The 24238-nt window shown below is 45.9% G+C and overlaps 1 protein-coding gene across 4 annotated transcripts in view; it reads right to left on the reverse strand.

Annotated features, from left to right (window-relative positions):
• Positions 1-23514, reverse strand: part of NEO1 (neogenin 1) — a 201943-nt gene extending 178429 nt beyond the window's left edge. For 3 of the 4 annotated variants that reach the window (XM_075535791.1, XM_075535790.1, XM_075535788.1), the window contains exon 1: positions 23052-23514. In XM_075535791.1, the coding sequence (XP_075391906.1) occupies positions 23052-23181 (130 nt within the window). In that variant the 5' untranslated portion in view covers positions 23182-23514. The remainder of the gene's footprint in view (positions 1-23051) is intronic. The other variant, XM_075535789.1, reaches the window with a different exon arrangement.
• Between the last annotated feature and the right edge of the window lie 724 nt (positions 23515-24238).

Raw genomic sequence — 24238 nt, forward strand, 5'->3', positions numbered from 1 at the left:
TCTAATTAGAAGGCTTAAGCAGATTCTTAATTCTTCCTAAAAAGTTGAAAAATACATATATAACACTTCTACTTTTCTCTGGCTCGTTGTCTGCCTACCTTACTAAATTTTAAATTCCTTCATTTACTAAAGAATTCTGCCGTTTACTCCCCATGCAACACACAAGTAAAGTATACAGGTAACATACACCTCTATTATTTAATAATCTGTAATCACCTTATCAAAAAAGAAACAAATGAAGTCTCCATTTTTTTAAGAAGGGTACCTCAATCAAATTTACAAATAAGATCTTAACTATAACATTTCCTATAAATGTGACAATTTATCATCAACTACCTTTATCCGTGATCATTTATCTCCTACAACATAACTGTGATGTGGTGATCTACTTAAAATGGCCCTTCTAGCCACAGTCTCTGCACGCCTACCAAATAACTGGATATGACTATGCAAATGTAAGGGGATTGGATAGCTTGATAATGTAAATAAGGAGATGGTACCCTTCTAATACTGGAACCACACAAATTAGATGTATAGCACCTTCATATGGGGATTGTTCAGCTTCACCATCCTGCTAGGCTTAAAATAAACCATCCCAGAGGCAGAAAGAGGGCTCTCACAACCGCCAAGAGTCGAGTATGTCCTTTGGACCCATGGTCCCTGCACTGGGAGCCTCCCAGCCCAGGAGAACAAGAGATGTGACACTGGAGATGACACAAGGTGATGAGAAGTAGAAACCAGGAAATGGTGACAGCAGAGGCAGTAGAACCAAGAGACCTGCCTGAGGCAGGTCAATGGATTTCCCAGCCCTCAGAGTGGGAAAATCAAGTGTCTTCGGTGAAGAGGCTTGCTAGTGGAGTGGGGTCTCTTCATTTCATTGGCAGGGCTAAAAGAGCTGCGTAACACTTGCCTCAGCAGGGCAGGGGCCACAAGACCATGTGACCAAGAGGTCAAGTCCAGAGAGAAACCTGCCTACAGGCATGACTGAGAAGAGGCAGTTTTCATTGAAGAACCATATCCTGAATGATCCTGAACCTGAATGGTAAGCAATTACTTCCTTAATAAACCCCATAACCCTAAGTATGGTCTGTGTGTGTTGTGTGACTGCGGCAAAAAAGTTATTGACTCATGTAGAGCAGGAGAGAAGGCCATGGGGAAGTGTGCTGGTGTCATCTTGTTTGAAAGTTTGCAGAGCTGGGGCATTTTTGGTCTAAGCTGCTCCATAGAAACCAGCCTCCGGTGACTGATGCTGGTGGTCTTGATTCTCTCTCCTCTTCTTGACATTAGAGAAGGTTAGATGCTGTCCCCATGCCATTATTAAATAACAACAACAAACCTACTGCTCCTGCGCTGATTCTAATTTGAAATGACTACAGGGGTGGGTTGCTAACTCTGTTAATCTTGACAAAAGCCGACTATCACATCCTTTGCCCACAGAGCAACTAATGGGTTTGAACAGCCAACCTTTCGGCTAACTGCCAAGCATTGTAATCACTGTACTACCAGGTTCTTAATGGGGCACTAGGGCAGGAGGAATATTTGAAGAGCTAATAGCTTTCCCACAGAACCAAGAACCTTAACATGAAAACCACAACGAGGCATAGCAGAGTCAACCTTTTGAAAACCAAAATGAAGAATGAGTCTGAACAGTGGTCATAAGGAAGGGGGAAACAGATATCCACCTAAGAGAAAAATAGGTCTGGAAGCGGACTTTTCACCAGACACAAAGGGCAATACATTGAAAGGCGTAAGAAGCAGCCTACCTAGGACTCTACATCCAGCCCTCCCAAAGAAAAATATCATTTAAAACGGAAAGCGAAATATAGTTTCCTACAGACCAGGACTGACAGTATCGTCAGCAGAGTTAACTCAGCACTAACAGATATTCTTCAGGCAGATGGAAAATGATCCCAGATGGACGCTCAGAGATAATAGAAAGAAATGAAAAGGAAAGAACAGTCAGTGGGATGCAGATAAATCTAAATGAATAATGACCTAAAAAAAATAGTCCTGTGGCGCTTAAGCGCACAGGAAAACTAAAACACGCAACAATAGCACATCAACTTAAAGGGAAAGACAAATGGAGTGAAAGTGCCTGGAAAGCCATGCTGTCCAGTCACAGTAGTAAGTCAAAGAACCGTGAATAAATCTTTCTCCCAGCCACAGCCACAGCTGCTGGGTTCAAACTGCCTATACCTCGTGGGAAGCCCAATGAGTAGCCCAAAGTGCTACCAGAAGTCCTTACAAAACAGTAAGGAGCCGTGAGAGAAAAATTGAATAATTGAGAAAAGCAATCAAGAGAAATAGGAACACATACTGGACAGGGCAAACAGTAAATCCTAAAATGAAAGATTCAAGGCCAAATATATCATAGCCATTAGCAGATTTTAAAAACAAACCATTGCTATGCACTGCTTATGCCTCAAATATAAGAACTAAAACAAGGTTGGAAGTAAATGGATGGAAAAGTAACATAATCACTTTAAACCTAAGACTCCTGGTACAGTTATACCAGTATCTGAGAAAGTAGACTTTAAGGCAAAAGGCACTACTAGAGATAATGTCTCAAGAGTCAATTCACCAAAAAGATCATTCTAAATGTGTATTCATCAATAGAATCATTTCAATATAGATAGGCAAAAAAAGAACAAAATGGAGAAATAAAGAATCATGGAGCTAAAGAACAGAGAGGAAGCATTATCATTAAAATTCCACAAGGAAACTACAGAAGAAAGAAAGAAAACTTCTCTAGTATAAAATAGGTGTATGTATTAAAAACAAATAGATAAGCACCTTGGTCAGCTTATCTAGAGATTTATTTTTAAATCAACTTCATTGTGAGACTTTCCTAAAGCGCATCAAAGGAAACGTATAACAGTGTGCAATTTCCACATTGCTCGCTGAATTTGAACCGGATGTCAGAGCAAAATGCATCCCTACTTTACCAGGTTTAAAAAGAAGACTCAAGTTCACTTACACCCAGCCATATCCGGCTGAGATTTCTTTAAACACACATGCACACACAATTCTACATACATACAGATGTTTTCAAAGATTGGAAGTGCTTGGGAGATAGTACTTAGAAGACATGAATATTAATGTTTGCAACATGAAATATAGAGTTGGAGCTGTCCAAGAACTCACTGGACATCAGGGCCATGCTATTATGCATCTGCAGACGCAAATTTAAAAACCTAATTGTGTGCTGTTGATAATATTTCTTACCCACAGACAGCAGTGACTGGCAAACCGCTTCCGATTCTGCCACTACAAAATCTACTCCACTACAGCTCTTCTGGAGCAGGGCCATATCAGTTCACTATTTAACAACGCTTAGAAGATTAAAACCACCACAACACTGTTTTCTGCAAAGTGGCAAGCTCTCTGAGGAACTTCTAACTACTAATATTAGGGAGATCAAAAAGAGGCTCAGAGACCATCCTGAAATTCAGTCCAGAAGCTGTGAATCAACCCAGAGGAATCAAGGCCTCATAATACATATCCCCAGTATCTATGAGGAAGGAAATAAGATCAAAAATTAATATGCAATGATAAGGTTAACCTTCAGGCATGAAAAATTGAATTAAGCACTATCCCCAGCTTCTTTTCTGATGGTGCAAGTCAATCTGGAAAAGATCATCTGGCGATGACCTCATCATCTAATAACCACATCTTCACTACGCAGCACATGATCAACATGAGGATAAGAAGGAACCTTTCCAAAAAATGGCTCACTGATCGAGCACAATTCTGTTGCTTTTGCCTCTACCTCCGCTCACATAAGTGCCCAACCACAGTCTGCTCGCGCCTTCCTAACCAGTGCAGGTCCTGTCTACGAAACTCAGCTGACTTCCCACACTAGACAACTCCTTCTCCTTCTCTGCAGAAGCTCACGCATTTGACAATCTAATTAAGACACCAAAACACAAAACCAAGCCAACTGCCACTAAGTCAATTATGACTTCAAGGAACCCTAGATAGGATTTCCAAAGCTGTAAATCTTTGCAGGAGCGGAAAGCCTCGGCTTTCTCCCATGGAGCATCTAATGGGTTTGAACCACTGACCTTGGAGTTAGCAGTGCAGTACTTATCCTGTAAGCCAAATTACATTAGAGTGAACTAATTTTCATGTGTGTTTAGGGTAGCCTCTTCATTAAACATACACTGACAACAATAATATCAATTTATGTATAATGAGTTCAACGAGCCAGGACCTGTTCTAAGCATAGACATATGTTTGTATTAACTTATTCACTGCTTACCTCATCCCAGTAGAGTAGTAAGTTATTGCTATTTATGAGAATTTCATGCCTATTTTCCAAGGCACTTCTGGGTGGATTCAAATTGCCAGCCTATCGATTAGTAGTCGAGCACCTAATCAACTGTGCCACCCAGGGAACCAAGTACAGTGTTCATTATTGCTTTGTAAGCGGTCCTTGCTGCTTCCACAGTACTCACCAGTGCACACCAGGCATAAGGGGGAAGAGCCAACGTTACTTTTGAAAACATGACCGTGTTTTATTTTAAACTTTGACAAACATCATCCTGTTTATTCCTGCAGGAGTTCTTCAAATAGGTAACCAGAGATGAGATTAACTGTCAGTTTACAAAGCTCCGATTCCAGTTTAATGCAACAGTCATGACAAAGGGCTCAAACATGCCAACGATCATGCAGAGGACACAAGACCAGCTAACCTTTCGTTCTGATACACTGAGGGTCTCCCTGGGTAGGAGCTGACCCAGGGGCAACGACCAATGATCAGCTTAAACCCCAGTGTCTTCCACAGAAAAACGACAGGTGCCCGGCTCCCACTGCCAGAATGTGAACACCGATGAGAAGCGTCCTCTCAGAACAACCAATCAGAAAAGGGCAGTGTTTGCCCAAAAGCAAAGCTAGGAAGGCAGGAAAGCAAGACCAAAGGACACAGGGAACCTGGAGAGGAAGTGGGAAGAGCGCGGTTTCATTTTGGGAATTTCAACCCATATCACGAAGCAAAACAACTGCTCTGTGAACTTTCACCCAAACACAATACATAGTTCCCAAAAGGCAAAATAAACAATCTATGTAAAGATTGTTCCTTACCTCCTCTTCAGATAGAATGCCTGATAGATAGATATAGGATAGATAGATAGATAGATAGATAGATAGATAGATAGATAGATAGATAGATAGATAGGTAGATAGATAGATAGATAGATGGATAAATAATGAATGAATGAAGGAATGTGTCTCTTCAAGTTACAGTAAGGATGGACGTATGGCCAGGCCTTGGCACATGGTTTTCTTTTTCCTGCCTACGGGTTCTATACGATTGATTCTCATGGCTGGAATTCTTGAACTGACATGTCTAGCCTACACTTCTTTCTCTCATGTCAGCCCTAGTTCTGTAGCACCTTTACAGAGATGTCCTCTGGCACCACAGGCTTAATGTACTCAAGACAGAAAACACATTCCGTGCCTCAGATCTGTCTCTCCTGCTGCACCCTTGATCTGTTTCCCACTGTGAACCCCCCCACACTCTAGACCCAAGCTCGCATGCAGGTATTTGATGAACTGAACTGATTATTCTCCCTAAACCCAAGTTACTCACCCATGTTAAAAGTAAATGCATCTGTTTCTAGACTCATTCCTCACTCAATAAACAAAATACTTAAATTTTCCCCTTCAAAATCAAAGCACTTTGAAAGTCTAAGAATCCCCATAAAATGGACATGAGCAGTGGTCGGCAGAAGTCAGGGAGGCAGGCTGACTGACTCACTCACTCAGCTGGTTTATCATTAGCAGCGATGGGAGTTTTTGTGGTCAAAAAGTTCCAAATTATCCCTATTCTTAATTATGTATAACCTAGTTTAACATGATAAATGAACCACTGATTAAAGAAAGGAGGTGGAAATATAAGCAAAAGACATGAATAGGCAATCCTAACAAAATAAACCATTTACCAAAAAAAGTGAAAAGATGCTCACTTCCTTCCACTGGAAACTTAGAAATGCAAAATTTTTGAAAAGACATGTTTTTCATCTCTCTGCTGGGCAAAGACTAAAAAATGCGGGGAAATAAGCACTCTGTGTTGCCTGGTGTGAGGAAACAGGCATGCTCTCACCCGCTGTTGGCAGGCAGGGGGCATCGGCTTTTGGGAGATTAGTTTGAAATTACTATCCAAACGCTGTACTCTAGACACTCTTTTACCTTAGAGCTCCGCAGCTACAATCCAGCCTACAGTCCAGTACCAGGCACATGTGTCCAAAGGCATTTATAAGAAGCTGTTCATGGTGTCATTTGTCTGCAATCATGAAAATGGAGAGCCAAGAGAGAACTGTTTAAATGAAATATGATACCTACATAAAATACCATATGGCGATCCAGACACAACTGAGGTAAATTTACATGCACGCACATACTTAGGATATCTGTCAGGAAAGATGTCCTAAAACCAGCTGAAAAGCTGCATACAGAGCACACACGAACTTTTGTTACATGTACATATAGTTCTAGATAGTGCTTTAAAACTTTCCATTGTATCTGTGAAACAAAACGTCTTCAGCTACTAAAGCTGAGTCCCTCTGGGGAGAGGATAAAGAAGTGTGGCTTCCCTTTTCATTTGCTTTCTATTTTTTAAGTCAACAACTTTACAAAAAATAATCTGTCTAATTTACATAAATATTTGAGTGGTCAGGGCTGAGATGCTGCTATAAAGATACTGTAACAGCCAGAGTGGTGGGGCTTAGTCGCCGAGGTGCCCATCCCACCCACCCTCCCTGCCAAGTTCACCTCCCTGCCTAATCTCATTTCCTTTCCTCCCACCTCAAACCCCCTCCTGAACCCATTCTCATGGGAAGTGAGGTAAAACTCCAAAGGTTTCCGAGAGAATTATATGCGCGCACACACACACACACACACACACACTCGCGCGCATTTATACAAGAGTACTATTACATCACAGAAACCTTTATTAAACAATATCCAAATGTGAAGTGACTGTTTTTCAGCATCCTCCATAGTGGTACTATGAAGTAGGCAAAGGCAACAGTTCAAACCCACCAGCTGCTCCACAGGAGAAAGAGGCGGCTCTCTGCTCCCAGAGAGATTAACAGCCTCAGAAACCTTATGCACGGTAGTTATGAGTTGGAATCATCTCAATGGCAGTGGATTTGGTTTGGGGTTAACCATTTCCTGAAGAATTTGTACTCTTTGATACACCATGTTAAAATGGCAGTTTTGGCCATCTCAAGAGACCCAAATCCTGTTTCCTTTAAATGTTTTTGAGCACGGGAAACAAAAAGAAGTTTGAAGGGGCAACATCGGGTAGTGGGGGGGCAATATTCGGGCTGTAGGGTGGATATGGTAAGTTTCCCAATGAAATTCCCACAGGACAGCCCTGGCTAGCCTCAAAGAATGGGCAGGTAGACTGCCATGATAGGGAAAACGCCTTGATGAAACTTTCCTGGCGTCTTCCTCTTCAATGTAGTGTTTTCAATTTTCTTAAAACTTCCTCGAAATAAGCCTCGATGGCCATCCTGCATCCTTCAAGAAAGACTATCAATACTGCCCTTTTGAAGTCATAGCCTTCCAGCTAGTCACCATCACTCAGCTCTGAATTTGACTGGCCCGGCAGATCCCCTTGGGAGCCAGTATTCCGACTGGACCTGGCTCTCTGGATAGCAATGGTACAGGCAAGGTTCATCTTGTTGCAAGTCATCCCATAAAACTGCCTTCAATCGCTTCAATCCTGCTTAAAAGACGGGTAGAAAGGTCAGTTGCCTTTTTTTCAGTTAGCTGATCTTGTGTAACACTTTGGGGACCCCGTGAGCAGAAAGCTTCCTGAGGTCAAGATGGCCACTCAAACTGAAGAAGATGCTGAACCACCTGAGATCCCAGCATCAGCAGCGGTCACATCAGCGGTGTTCTGTGGTCTTCCACCAGTTTCTGAAACTTTATTGTCGTTTTTTTCATTTACTGAGGTAGAGCTCCCCTTTTGGGGTCATCTTTAAGCTCTTTCCAACCTTCCATAAATTGTACAATCCAACTAAAACCTGTAGTTTCATGTGGACCTCCACTCCTGAAACCTGACTGCAAAGCTTCAGGATTTGAGTTCATGTCCACATCAGTTTTGTTAACATTTTGCTATTACCCCTGATGTCTAAATCATTTGTACCCACAGCATAAAAGTATCCTATTGATTCTACACATGCACTCTACTATGTTCTTGGATATACATCCATATGTGTGTGTGTACATATACATCACACACATATAGCAAATATACTCAAGCATACAGAAGATCATAAAGAAGCCAAATTATGATCCCTTGGGGTCATGACAGGGAAGTTGTGGGGGACAGAGATGACAATGACAATGGATGCAGGAATGAAGAAAATGTTTTAAAACTGACTGTGGCAATGATTATATAACTTTTTTAAACTTGTGTTGGTTTTAATCATTTTATTAGGGGCTCATACAACTCTTATCACAATCCACACATACATCAACTGTGTAAAGCACATTTGTACATTCATTGCCCTCATCATTCTCAAAACATCTGCTCTCTACCTAAGCCTCTGGCATCAGCTCCTCATTTTTCCCCTCCCTCCCTCCCTGTTCCCCACACCTTCGTGAACCCTTGATGATTTATAATTTATTATTTTGTCATATCTTGCCCTGTCCAACATCTCCCCTCACCCACTCTTCTATTGGCCATCCCCCAGGGAAGAAGTCACATGTAGATCTTTGTAATTGGTTCGCCCTTTCCAACCCACCCTCCCTCTACCTTCCCAGTATTGCCACTCACAACACTGGTCCTGAAGGGATCATCCGCCCTGGATTCCCTGTGTTTCCAGTTCCTATGTGTACCAGTGTACATCCTCTGGTCTAGCCAGATTTGTTAGGTAGAATTGGGATTATGATAGTGGGGGAGGAGTTAGCATTTAGGAATTAGAGGAAAGTTGTATGTTTCATCGTTGCTACATCGCACCCTGACTGGTTCGTATCCTCCCTGAGACGCTTCTGTAAGGGGGTGTCCAGTGGCCTACAAATGGGCTTTGGGTATCCACTCCACAGGTCCCCCCTCATTCACTATTATAAGATTTTTTGTTCTGAAGATGCCTGATACCTGATCCCTTGGACACCTTGTGATGGCACAGGCTGGTGTGCTTCTTCCATGTGGGATTTGTTGCTTCTGAGCTAGATGGCCGCTTGCTTACCTTCAAGCCTTTAAGACCCCAGACACTATATCTTTTGATAGTCGGGCACCATCAGCTTTCTTTGTGTATAACTTTTTTTGATGCATTTCAACCACTGATGTGTATGTGAGTTACATGTCAACAAAACCATTTCAACAAAGGATGGTGAACTATGCTTGGGTTTTAGGTCACCTTGTTGTGTTCATTCATCATTCCATGAACTTGATCAGTCTCATTCTAAAAATAAAAGTTGGTACTACTCATATTGAGAAAAAGTTCATGAAAAAGTCTTAGCCCATAACCAAAAACCTGTTGAGAATGAGAAGGTGGGTTTCAAGGCTGAGGACAGTCTCATGAGGCACTGAGGTCAACCGGCATAACACAGTCCACAACGACATTGTTCTATTATCCTACTTGATGAGTAGTGGCTGGTTCTTAAGTGAGTGACCATCTAAAGAGACTCTGCTGGACTCTCCCTACCCAAAGTAAAGAACAATGGAGAAAATCGAAGACACATGTAAACACTTAGACCAAAAAACTAATAGGCCATGAGAATCTCAGCCTCTGATGACTCTGACGTCAATGGTGTCCAGCTACCGCCACCACCAATTCTGGAAAGGCTCCCAGGAGAAGGTCCTGGGCGGAATGGGAGTGGGAGAAAACTATGAAACACTCCTCTGAATCAAACAAGTTCAGGCTTACTGTCAGATGGAGACTAGAGAAACGCCTGTCCCTATGGCCTTCAGTCACCCTTCATGCCTGGACCTGGACTCATTCCCACGGCTCAATTTTAAGCCAAATAACAGGCAAGTCTATAAAGTGAACAATCACACTACAGAGGTATACGCTCCTTAGAAGAGTCCATCATTTGAGATCAAAAGGGAAGCATTTACCTAAGCTCAAAGTTCAAAAGGCGGGAAGAGTTCAGAGGGGAGGTAGAACAGAAACAAGGAGGGGGTGGGATGAGTGATGTTACATTGTCGGGACTGTAATCAATGACATGAAACAAATGTGTATTGTCTGAATGGAAAACAGATTTGCACTGCCACCTTCACCCAATTTACAATTTAAAAAATATACAGAACTATCTTTTGTTTTAAGGCATTCTAACAACAAATGTATTACTGAGAGAACTTCTTTGCAGGCATCATTGATAGCAGAGACATGTTTAAACATGTTTGTTTTACTTGGGATAAATGCATGCATGTAAGATCTGGAACCCTAGTGGCAGTACTTTGTGACTTACCCTCACAGGCATGCACTTGTATGCTTGTGTGTGTATACATATGAATATATGCATACACACACATATATATATGCATGTGTGTGTGTGTGTGTTTGTTGGCTGCTGTCAAGCTGATCCCAATCCACGGCGACCTTATGCAAAGGGAATTGGATCACTTTGAACCATGGGGTTTTCACTGACAAATTTTCAGACTTAGAAATGAATTTCTTTCTAGTCCATCTAAGTCTGGAAGCTCCCCAGGAAACCTGATGAGCAACAAAGCAACAAGTAGCCTCCTCCACTGACTCGTGGGAGATGCATGTGCTTGAAGTCCACTGACTGGAAACCAAACCCTGGTCTCCCACACGGAAGGAGAATGTTCCACCACTGAACCATCCATCACCACCCTCTCACTTAATGTGCACTTGTATGTTGTTCACAGGTACCGTGTTTTTTACAAATAGAAGGTTTGTGACAACCTTGCATCCAGAAAGTCTCCCAACACACCTAGTGTCTCCTGTCACGTTTTGTTAAGTCTCACATTTCAAACTTTTTCATAATGCTATTGCACACTTAATAGCCGACCACATAAAAACCCATTGTCCTCCAGTCAATTCTGACGCAAAGAGACCCTAGAAGGCCGTGGAGAACTGCTCCATACGGTTTCCAAGACTATACATCTTTACCAAGAGCAGGGGTCTCGTTTTTTCTTCTATGAAAGGGCTAGTGAGCTGAACCTCTAATCTTGTGATTGGCAGCGCAATGCCTCCTCAGTGCCACTCAAACTCAAGCCAAACTCCCTGCCATGGTGCCCACTGTGTCTCACAGTAACCCCCTGTGGGTTTCAGAGACTTTGGGGATTTTTAAATAAATCATGTTATTGGGGGCTCTTACAGCTCTTCTAACAATCCATACATCAATTGTATCGAGCATAATTGTGCATATGTTGCCATCATCATTTCCAAAACACTTTCTACTTGAGCCCTTAATATCAGCTCCTCTTTTTCCCCCTCCTTCCTTCACCCTCCCATCCTCGGGAACCCTTGATAATTTATAAATTTTTTAATTTTCATATTTTTACACCGTCCGCTGTCTCCCTTCACCCACATTTCTGTTGTTTGTCCCCTGAGGGGGCCAGAAGAGGCTGTATGTTGATCATTGTGATCAGTTCCCCCTTTCTCCCCCTACCTTCCCACTACCCTCATGGCATCACTACTCTCATTATTGGTCCTGAGGGGTTGATCTGTCCTGGATTCTGTGTGTTGAGAGCTCTTATCTGTACCAGTGTGCACGCTCTGGTCTAGCCAGATTTGTAAGGTAGAACTGGGGGTCATGATAGTTGGGTGGGGGGGAAGAAGCAGTAAAGCACTAGAGGACTGCTGTGTGTTTCATCAGTGCTATGCTGCTCCCTGGCTGGCTTGTCCCTTCCTGTGACCCTTCCATGAGGGGATGTCTGACTGTCTACAGATGGGCTTTGGGGCTCCATCCTACACCCACCCTCATTTGCATCACAATGATTAGTTGTTTTGGGTCTTCTGATACCTAATCCCATCAACACCTCATGATTACACGTGTTGGTGTGCTTTTTCCATGTGGGCTTTGTTGCTTCCTTGCTAGTTGGCTGCTTGTTTATCTTCAAGCCTCTAAGACGGCCAGATGCTGTTTCTTATAATAGCCAGGTACCATTGGCTTTGTTCACCACATTAGCTTATGCACCTATTTTAACTTCAGTGATTGTGTTGGGAAGGTGAGCGTCACAGAATGCCAGGTTGTTAGAACAAAGTGTTCTTGCGTTAAGGGAGGATTTGAGTAGGGGCCCAATGTCCATATGCTATCTTAACATTTAACCTATAATTATATGTACATAGGCCTATGTCTCTATCATTATATATTATTTACATATGTGCATGCCTATGTTTATACCTCTAAGTGTCTTTTGCTTCCTAGGTCTTTCCTCTATTTCCTTTTACTTTCCTCCTGTCCCACTATCATTTTCAACTTTCATTAGGCTCTCTGTACTTCCTCTTGGCTACACTGCACTTGATCGAACCCCATCAGGCATTCTATGCCCTCCTCACCATCGATTTTAGATCTCTTGTTGTTCCCTTTCCCCTGGTTTGTTGGCTCCCTCCTCCCTTTCCCCCACTACCTCCTCTCCCCTGTCTCCCTTGAACCTCAGTCCCATTGTTTTCTCCTTGGGATTGTTTATTCTGCCTATCTTATAAAGATAGACATGGGGGGGGGGGGAGCAGGGAGAAAAACAAACAAAACAAAACATAGTCTATGGATAGTTCCAGGTCTGTCTGCTGACCCTTATGAATGGTTTCCTATCAGGTCTGATGCAATGCCAAGCCCTGCCCCCTGAGTGCAAAGTCCTCAGGAACTTTGTTGCTTTGCTCCCCTGGCTGCTCTGTTGTGCTCCCTTCCTGTTACACCCTGGTGGGGAAGACTAACTTTATAGGAGTAGAAAGTCCCGCCTTTCTCACTCGGAGCAGCTGGTGGTTTTTGAACTGTCAACCATGAGGATCATAGCCCAACACATCACTCCACCACCAGGGACAGCTCCACTAAGGCTCCTTAATATGGACTATGTTAGAGTGTAAATATACTGTAAATATAACTTTTACATGTACTGGAAAACCAAAAAAAAAATGCACGTGACTCCTTTACTGCTATCTCCAATTTACTCTGACAGTCTGGAACTCACCACAGTATCGCCAGAGTATCACTCAACAAACTCACTCCTATTGAGTCATTTCCTTTTCTAAACAGCCCTATGAGACAGGGTAGATTCACCTATTTCATTCTGAACTGCACTCTTTACAGGAGTGGAAAGCCTCGCCCCTGTCCCTCGGAGCAGCTGCTGGTTTAACTGCTAACTTTGTAGTTAGCGCTCAGTTCATAACCCACTAAGCCACCAGGACTCCTTAAAAGAAGCCAAGGAAAATTTCCCAATCTGTGAGGATTATCTTGTTCACGGGAAGATCTTTGTGCTTGTATGCTTCTTTCAAGTCTCACACGCAACTTTCACAACATGGGCTAAAAATCAGGTTACAGTGCTTATTAAGAACTGTGAAGGAATTAGCGGTAAACAGAGTCTGAACAAGGGCATCTGGGATTCAGAGAAAATGCACTTTAACGCATGCATTTCAAAAGTTATTCCGCATACTTGCTAGCGCTCAGTTACATTCTGGAAGTGAGGAGCATTATGCTTGAGTTGTGTGTGTGTGTGTGTGTGTGTGTGTGTGTGTGTGTGTGTGTGTGTGTGTGTGTGTGTGTAGGGGTGGGGGAGCGTAGTAAAATGAAAGGGTTGTTACAGTCAGAAGTTTTGCCTTTGGATGCAAGACAATGCATAATTTTAAAAACAACTAATAATCTCATCTCAAATTCCTAAAAGCTTTCATGGGTAACAACAACAAAGAACCGAGTCCTCCCATTTCAGTTGTTACACTTCAATTATGCCACACTCTTGCAACTGGTTCTACTATGCCTGAATTCATTGGGGATGATTCTTTCAATTGGGAGGCTTGGTAGAACAACGTTTAAGCACTCGGCTGCTAACCAAAAAGGTAGAGGTTCGAACGCACTTCACAGATCTACAGGAGCAAGAACAGTGATCTGCTCCCATAAAGATCACAGTCTAGAAAACACCTTGGGTCAGTTATACTCTTACACCATGGGTCACTGAAAGTCAGATGTGGACTTAACAGCACCTGTTAACAACAATTACTGTAACGAGGCCTCATTTATTTATAACAGAATATATCTTGGTGCGCTTTCCTCTGTAGCAGAAAAATCACAAATACTCTGCATAGTTTCAACGTAGCATTACTTTAAAGTTTACTCCTCAGAATTTCTCGGTTAAGTTTTTCTGGCTATTCCTGAGCAATAATAAATACTAAAAGCTGCTAAGATAAGTAGCTAGGTTTCCAGGACACATGGAGTATTAGGAGCCCTGGTGTTGTGGGGGTTACATGTTGGGCTGCGATCCGAAAAGTCAGCAGTTCTAATCCACCAGCCACTCCACGGAAGATGAAACTTTCTCTTCCCCTGAAGTGTTGCAGTCTCAGAAACGTTCAGGGGCAGTCCTACCTTGTCCTTCAGGATTGTTAGGAGTAAACAGCAACTTGATGGCAGTGAGTTTTGTTTTGATGACTCCATTGCTAGCATTCCTATGCTATACACCAGGAACCCTGGTGGCAAATAAGCTTATGTGTTGGCTGCTAACCTCAAGGTCAGCAGTTCACACCCACCAGCCGCTCCTGGGGTGGGTGGGAAGGGACAAGGCTTTCTATTCCCATAAAGACTTTAGCCTCGGTCGCAATGAGTCAGCGAGTCGATGGCAGTGGGGCATTCTCTATCCAAACATCCCAGTCATCCTTTGACTTCTAGTCTTAACAGTGCAGTGAAGCCCAGTGCCACTCTGAAGGTGTGGCACCCAAAGCAGCAGGGTGCCCTTACCAACAGGAACTCAAGAGGGTTCTGGCCTGTCTTCCCCCTGCAGCAGTCCTGGCACCTTCCCCCGACAAATCCCTGCCCAGATTATCTCTGGATCTGCTCTACCTCTGCTAGCAGGTCACAGGCTTCCTGAGGACAGAAAGCAAGTCCAATTTGACTGGGTAGCTCCAGAATACAGCTTTGGGCACAAATGGCCTTCAAATATGTGTACTTTCAACTAGTCAAAATTACTTTAATGTTTACCTTGGGCTATGGAAGAACCACGCGACTTACTGGAAAACCACATGTAACATTTACTGCTATCCGACAATTTTAAAGAAGGGTATTGCTAATGACTGGTTTTTGTTGGTCTACTGAAGAGGAAAAGCAAAGGCACGCAGTCCGAATGTCAGACTGCCCAGCTGCTAACTCCTTATCAAGAGGAACTGAAGCACTAATGTCAGGAAAATCGAACCTGCACGGCTTCAATGCTGGTTACCAACCACCCCACCTCTCCCCCTGGTGTTTGCACAGAGGAATCAACAGGGCACCAGCTGATTTAAGCCAGGTCTCTAACCTGGTCAATTTAATCTCACATCCCTTACAATTCTGATTAAGACATGTTGCTGATCCTGACTCAGAGTAACCGTTCAGTGTAGAGCACAATAGGGCAGAGAAGAATGACCCGACCCCCAGTTTCCTAGGCTGTCATCTTTACGAAAGCAAACTGCCTCCCTCGGAGTGGCTGGTGGGTTCAAACAGCCAACCTTTCCATTCACTACCAAGCACTTAACCATTGTGCCATCAGAGGGCACTGCACCTGACATTTCAAGTGAAGATGTAACTTAAAATAGCTCACAACTGTTTACTACTGAATTACATTTCTTGAACTCAGCCCTAGAGCTATTTTCACACATACAAAAATAATATTGCATACAACCTTTTACAACCAACTTCAAAGATTTCCCAATCACATCCTACTTCACTCCAGAAAAAAAAAAAAGATGAACACCACAACTTGAGTTTTGTTATTAATTGCCACCAAATCCATTCCAACTCACACAACCCCATGGGTTACAGAGTACAATTTAGGGATGACGAAAGGTTATTCTTGCATCCATTAATGGGGATGATGGGCATTAAAACCAAGAACTATAAACCTGAGGCTACTTAGCTACGATAAATCCACCAACTCAGTTTTATAGACATCAGCCTACTAAGAATTTGGAGGTAGAAGGAACCTTGGAGATTACCTATCAATTAGCTTGACTCCAGTGAACAATGAAACAGAGAAGCTAAAGGGTCTACATTTTAGAATATCGGCTCGAAGTGCTTAAAATGTGTCATTAAAGGTGAAAATAACTTGGAGAGGTTACCTAGGTAGTTAGTGGTCAACGGTCTTAGTCTTCATGGTTTCCCTACATTGCTTCAAGCAATGGAACCCAGACCCACACATCCACACAAAAGCTATCTTTTTACCAATAATCCATCCATGGTGACCCAGCATCCTACCCGATCCAAAATACAGAGGGGAAGGACCGCAGGCAGGGACATTTTCAACACAGCATTTTTCACTACAGCAACATATTGGGAACAATTTTAAAACCCATAATACAAAAAAAAAAAAAACAATGACCGACTGATTTAGCAGAAATATCAATCAAAAGAACACGGGGCTTGGGGTTGGAAAGGCACAGACTCCTATGCCAACTTTTCCACAGAGGAGCTGTAGAATCTTGGGCAAGTCATTTCGTCTTTGAGCATTCTGTTTCCCAGGTCGGCGGGAGGGGACGAGCTCCGCACACACAGAGCCTGGGGCTCAGGGAGTCTTCGGTAATGGCCACTGTTCAAGCTCACTGCCATCGAGTGGTTTCTGACTCCTACAAGTGCCCCCTGTGGATTTCTAAGGCTACTTCCTTGCGAGAGTACAAAGTCCTGTTTTTTCTCCTGTGGAAAGGCTGGTAGTATCAAACTATGCACCATGCGGTTAGCAGCCCAATGCGTAACCACTACATCACCAGGAATCCTGTCTGTTGTTGTTGTTGTTGTCAGGTGCCATCAAGTCGGCTCCAACTCATAGTGACCCTGTGCACAACAGAACGACACACTGCACAGTCCTGCACCATCCTCACGATGGTTCCTATGCCTGAGCCCAGAGACGCAGCCACTGGTCAACCCATCTCGATTTTCAACGCCGCTGCACTTTACCAAACAGGATGTCCTTCACTGCTGTTAGCGGCTGTGAAGTCTACGCCGCCCCCTTTCCCGGCCCTGTATGCAGAAGAGAACTGCTCTTTGGGAGTTCTCATTCTTTAGTAAAATCAATCACATCTGATCTATGGGATCATCTCGGAAACAACACCTCTGCCCTCTTTTGTACCTTCTCTCAGCAGCAAGGTGGAGGAGGCAATCAGTCCCGTTTCCCCGGGTGATTTAGTCAGATCCATGATCTAGCCGAAGAAGACCCAACTACTCAGGAGTGCGACTGCAGAATAATATGCAAAGAAGGGTAACTAAACTCACAGGTCAGCAAATTAATGGATGTGAAGAGTGGGTGAGGGAACTGAGGAGGGATGATTGGCTCAGAAAAGGCAGAAGGGAGGGGAGTGGTGCACTGTCCTCAGAGGTGTGAAGGGCTATCTCAGAAAGGAATCGGATTTGTGCTGTACAACCCTGAAGATGCAAAACAAAGGCCATTTAACATTCGTTTAGCAAGCACTTGTTCTTGGTCTACATTGTGCTGGAGGCCTGCGTTAACCCTGTGGATATAAAGGTACTTAAGATAGGTCCCAACCCTTAAGAGGTTCAGATGAGTAGGGAGACAAGAAAACTAAGTGCCACTAGAAGAAAAATAGCCACACAGAGAATTATAGCTATCACTCTCTTCAAGGGAGGGGGCGGCTGAGAAGAATCCAGGGAATAAATAAGAGTTTTGGAAGCAGACAAGGTGGGAAATGGCATTAGCAGGAGGAAAGAACAGTATGTGCAGAAGCAGGCAGACATGCGGTGCGGCAGCTAATCTGGAGCAGAGGAACATAAGGTACGTATTAGGGGTGCCAAGAGATGAGGCTGGGAAGGAGGGGAGTGGGGAGGCAGAGAACACAATGGGCCTCACAAGCTCCATGCCAGGAAGTTCGGCCTCTACTACTCACGCAGTGGGAAATGAGGGAGACATGTCAAGTAGGAAAACCAGCACGGTCCAGACGTATTGGTAAAAGCGCGCTCTGGCAAGAGCACAGATTTCTAGAAAGTAGAACAGTGGAGACAAAAGAGGTTGGCTTACCCACCCAGCTGCTTATTCTTGCTAGACGAGGTAAGGACAGAGATGAGAAGATACGGATTCAAGAAATGCCCACCCCAAACCAAGCCAAAAGCCACCAAGTCGGGAACAACTTGGAGACTGCACGTATGATTGTGAGGCTGTAAATCTTTACGGAGCAGAGAACCGCATCTTTGTCCTATAGAGCAATGGCTGACGGTTAGCAGTCCAGTGCTTTCCCAACAGCGCCCCGGACTCCTTTCAAGAAACAGCCAATAAGTAAACAAGTAAACATAACTATTGGCTAGGGGAATCTGGGAATGTTGACTGGCAGGGTGACTTGTAGGCCACAACATGGGTGAGCAAGTGACAGGTAACACCAGTCAAGAAGTCCAATGTGAGAGCAGGAATTTGCTGATTATCATTGGGAAAAGGAGCCGGGAAAGTAGTGGGAGAGAAGACCCAAGAAGAGTTTACCTTTCAACTTGTGTAATGTAAACTGCTACCCAGTACAGCGACGCAGAGGCAGATGAGCAAGTGTGGACTAGGAGAGAATCACTATTTTATAGGTAGCAACAGAAAACAAGGAGAGAGTAAACCCCAAGAGAGAAGCTGGGTATCTGCCATTCAGCCTATTCTAACTCTTGGCCACCCTTCAGAGGGCTACCAAAGTGGAAAACATTTACAGGAGCAGGATAGCCTCATCTTCCTCTCGTGAAACAGGGGATGGATTGGAACTGCTCACCTGTGGTTCCTATAAACTTTCGGTACTAATATTTAATGAGTGGATGGAAGAAGACAAATGGCTTCATCAGAGAAGTATAATCAGGAAAGAGAGATGTCAGAAAAGGCAAGACAAGAGAGAAATGTCAGGGAGTGGGTGAAAATTACAGCTAAGTAAATTGACTGCATTTAGCAACGTTTTCTAACAGAAATTATTCAAAACTGGAACGAGCTGGCTGCCTTGTGAGGTAATGAAATTTGACTTACTATTAAGTAAAAGATATAGGCAGAAACTATAAAGTCATCTATGAAGGATGCTGAGGAAAGGATTCTTTACCTTAAATGAGAAAAACCCAAACAAACAAACTCACTGCCACTGAGTCCATTCTGATTCATAGCAACTCTAAAAATAGGAGGGGCAGAGAAACGGCCACAGGGAGTGCTTAGGCTACCCTCAAGACCATATCGATTTTGGACAAATCACCTTCCAATCTGGCCAATGAATGAATGCTGGATTATCCTAACAAAAGTTGGAGGGTGTGCCCATGGAACACGTAAGCAACCAACAGTGGATTACAACTGTTCTTGGGGTATAAAAACAACTGCTGAAAAGATGTAGAAATAGCTGATTTGCATAACATTGTGTGCTCACTTCCCTGATATGATCGCTGAAGACAAATGGGTGCATGAGCAAATGTGGTGAAGAAAGCTGATGGTGCCCGGTTATCAAAAGAGATGGCGTCTGGGGTCTTAAAGACTTGAAGGTAAACAAGCACCCATCTAACTCAGAAGCAACAAAGCCCACATGGAAGAAACACACCAGCCTGTGTGATCACGAGGTGTTGAAGGGATCAGGTATCAGGAAACAAAGAACAAAATATCAAATCATTGTGAATGAGGGGGAGTGCAGAGTGGGGACCCAAAGCCCATCTGCAAGCAACTGGACATCCCCTTATGGAAGGGTAGCAGTGAGGAGACAGTGCTAGTCAGGGTGCAGTGTAGCAATGAAATATACAACTTTCCTCTACAGCCCCCCCCCCACTATCAGCATCCCAAATCTACCTTACAAATCTGGCTAGACCAGAGGATGTACACTGGTATCAGATAGGAACTGGAAACACAGGGAATCTAGGACGGATGATTCCTTCAGGACCAGTGATGAGTGGTGAAGGTGGAGGGAGGGTGAGGTAGAAAGGGGGAACCGATTACAGGGATCTACATATAACCTCCTCCCTGGGGGATGGACAACAGAAAAGTGGGTGAAGGGAAACATCAGACAGTGTAAGATATGACAAAATAATAATTTATAAATTATCAAGGGTTCATGAGGGAGGGGGAGCGTGAGGGGGGGAGGAAATGAGGAGCTGATGCCAGAGGCTTACGTGGAGAGCAAATGTTTTGAGAATGATGAGGGTAATGAATGTACAAATGTGCTTTATACAATTAATGTTATGTATGGATTGTGATAAGAGTTGTATGAGCCCCCAATGAAATGATTTTTAAAAAAAGAAAGAACTAGCTGCTTTGGTCTACCTTCCAAATTCATACAGATTTCAACTGAGCTCTCAACAACACGATTTCCTTTCTTTTCCCTGCATCCCCATTCCAGCTACTGCCGTTCACTTCTGAGCCCCTGAGCCCTGAACAGGGGAGACACTCACTCCCAGGCTTTCCTGGGATAACATCTCCCCTCTTGGTCTTACATACCCTCTCAGTGATCCTTCCTCAGAGCAGGAAATGGTCTTCCTCAGCCCCAACCCTCTACCCAGCTGACCATTTCCTAATCACCTCCATCTCCTCATGTCTTCACATAGTCCGTCGTCCCTCCCGTTGCAGGGAAATGACCTCCCTTTAGCCCGTTGTCCAGAATGCTTATCTTTTCCCTCCTCTTACAACCACACACCTCCTACTCACTGTAATTCCCTGCAAAAGGGAGTCACAGCCCACCATTCTACACGCACAAACCAACAAAAGATAGCGGATGTATGACCGTTCGTTCTAGTTGCTGCTTCCTCAGTTCTTCATTCCCAGAGCGCTCTGTAGTTCATGACAGAACTGACCAACTCCTCCTTATGCCATGCATGTTTGTAAAGAGCCAGGATAAACTGCGGAAAGCCTTCAGCACAGGGCATCAGATCTGTGTGCCAGACCCAACTTTACTGCCAATTAGCTGTGCACCTCCACTCCTGCGAAGTGACCCTTAGAGCTCAGCTTAAGCACTGCTTCTCCGAGACACCCGGACAGCTGGACTAGCTAGGATTCCTCCAGGATGCACTTTCTCTAACCCAATTCTCCTCCTCTGTATCACAACTGGTTATATGTTTAGCAAGTGAACAGCCTATCTTTCCTATCCATACACCAGACTATAAGCTACAAGAAGTACAATTCAATACTTTGCACCTTACCCCATCAGTGTAAAATAATAATGCTAATTGAATTAATGTTGAAATAATCAGATATTAATGCCAATTCTCAAGAGACTGCTTATACTCTATTAGCCTAAGTAATAAGGTTACTACCAGCTTATTTACTTACAAAATTACTGACTAATCTTCAAAGAGAAATTCCACTTACCGTTTAAAACACATGGTATAACAAACTGCCAATTTAATACACAAACTTAAACAGAAAAAAAAGAAACGTATCTTCTAAGATAATTACCTTTCTCTTGCTCATCCCCATGGGCAGGGGAATGACGGAGAGACTTGATCAGTTAACTACATGTGGATTCTAAAGCATGCACAGGCTAAATATGTAAGTACAAAGCTGGGCCTGAGTGATGCTAATTTGATACTAAAACATTAATCGCTGCTTATATATCTGGTTAGACAATAGCCACTTGTAAGTTAGGCCCAAAGATTTTCTCTAACATTGGCAAAAGCCATACTGTGCAAGAAAAGCAAAGTTTAGCAGCCAAGTTACAGTGCAGTGTGAGTCTTAACTATTATTTCTCACGAGCCAGAGAATCCTAAGTAATTATTTGGTGATTAGAAGTAGCCACTGGGCCTGGTCTTTCGAATGCTTATGATAGGCTTCTTTGGTCAAACAATTGTAACAGATTATAAGATTACATATCAATCTTCCCTTCCCAGGGTTGAATGTGCTCCCAGCCCTCAATCATACCTCTGCCACCAAGTCAATTCCAACTCAAAGTCACCCTATTAGATGGAGTAGAAAGAACCTCCTCATAAGGCTTCCAATGTTGTAATTGTTCACAAATTGCCACATCTGGCTCCCACTCTGAGAGCCCCAACCATCCACCTTAGGGTAAGCAACAGGGCACTTAGGCAGCATGTCACCAGGGTCCCCTTCTCAACTCTTTATCACAGTCCTTACCAGGTAAAATAATAATGTCTCGCACACCTGTCTTTCTCCACCTCTCGCCACTAAAAAGGCTTCTGAAGCTACCAGATACAAACATGTACTCCACTGCCACTTGAAAACAGCCTGCGAGTACCTCGATCCAAAGCTGAAACAAGTGGGTAGCAAGCTGTAAAGACGGTTGTAATCCCCAGGAAAGGTGAGGCATTTCGTAACGGAATAGGGATAGATGCAAACACCTGGAACCCTTCAGCGATGTGCCCGTCCTCACCTCACTGGTCGGGAGGGGGGCAACGGTGCCCCTCTGACACCCTGTGGCTCCCGCACACCCGGGCCTCCAATCCCCGCACAGAGTCCCTGCCCGGAGTCCCTCGAGATCCGCCAGCGCTTCCCGGGGACCTCAGCTAGGAAATCCCTGGCCAGAGAATGCCTAGCCCGGCCTCCTCCCCCTTCCTACCCTGAAAATTAATGAATTGGCCTTACGATTGTTTATTTAATGAGGTGTGTAGTGGCCTCTACTGGTGCTAGTGTGGGCACAAGAATGCCCCACTCTTACAAGTGGGATGAGCCTGGGGGAGGGGAGGGGAAGAAGGCGAGGGGTGAACCTGCCTCCCGGTACAAAGCGCTGAACTCGACCCGGAGCCCCTGCCGGACGCGCCCCCCCACCCACCACCATGGCCGCCCCTCCCCCCAACCGAGCCCCCCCACCCCCCGTGCCTATTTCACTCGCCACCAGCCGAGCCCCGCTTTCTCGTCGGCATCCAGAGCTGAAGCCGAGAAGTTCCTGCACGTTTCCTCCTGGATCCGAAACAAAAACACCGCAGCCGCAGCGCCGCACCCCCGCCCCCCCCCGCCCCGTGCCCCCTCGGCCCGGGCCACCCCCCACCCCCTCTCGGGCCGCGCTCACCTGGGGACTGCGGCGGGGAGCCGCTCCTGGCGGCCGCGGCGCCGGGCTCCCGGCGCCCGAGCAGAAACAGGCAGCAGAGCCAGAAGGAGGAGGCGCTGAGGAGTCGCCGGGCTCCCCGCTCCGCCGCCATCTCTTCCGCGGCGGCGGCGGCGGCGGCGACAGCGCCGCGGAGCCCTCGCCTCCCTCGCTCCCGCGCGCCTCAGCCGGTCCCTCGCTGCAGGCTCGGCTCCCGCGGCCGCCGCCGCCGCCGCTCCGGCCCGGCCCGCGGCCCCTCTCGCGGGAGGGGAGACTTGGGGGCGCCTCCCTCCTGCAGGGTCCGACGGGGGCTGGAGGGGGGGCCGGGAAGGGGAAGAGAGCAGAAAAGGGGGAGTCAGTACATTCCGGGGCGGGGGCTCGGGGTCGGTCTCCAGGCTCCCGGCGCCGCCACCCGCCGCCGACTCGGGCTCCACTCACCAGCGCGAAGTGGGCGGAGACCGCGAGCGGCCGGGGAGGGGGCGCGGGCGCGGGCCCGGCGCGCGCACCCGCTCCGGCGCGGGCGCGCGCCTCCTGCGCCCGCACGGCCCGGGCTGGGCGCGCGGCCCGCCCGCGCTCCAATCCCGGCTGCCGCCTCGCGGGCGGCGGGCCCGCTCCCCTGCCCCCTCCCCGGAGGGGTGGACGGCGGGGCGCGCGCCAGGCGCTGCTGCTGGCGTCAGGGAAACCCCGGAGAAAGCAGATCCTCCTCCTCCTCCTCCTCCTCCCGCCCTCTCGCCGCAGCCCCCCGGCCCCGCACGTCTGCACCCCGGGGAGCAATCCGCCCCCAGGCTCACCTCCCCGGACGCCTCCGGTGGCAGCGACCGGAGGTTCGAGCGACGCTCGGAGTCCAGGCTTGCAGCCGCCAGAGCCCGTGCGCACCTCTGCTCGGCCCGGGCCCCGGGCCTCCCTCTATATAGGGCCTCGGAGGACGCTGAATGGCCTCCGGGAGGAAGCCTGGGTGCCCCGAGGGTCGCGGCGGGCATTTATGGGCTCGCCAAAAACAATAGCGCTCCGGCCCGGCCCTGGCGGGGACCTGGCGCGGCTCCCGGAGGAGGGGGCCGCCTGCGCTGCGCTGCTGACCTCCCGCTTCCTGGCCGCGCCGCCCAGGCCACGGCCGTGCGCTTTGCAAACGGGCAGTGCCGGCCCGCCCCGGTGCGGACGGTGCCCCGGCCGAG

The sequence above is a fragment of the Tenrec ecaudatus genome, chromosome 17, assembly GCF_050624435.1.
Source record: "Tenrec ecaudatus isolate mTenEca1 chromosome 17, mTenEca1.hap1, whole genome shotgun sequence".
Lineage (NCBI taxonomy): Eukaryota > Metazoa > Chordata > Mammalia > Afrosoricida > Tenrecidae > Tenrec > Tenrec ecaudatus.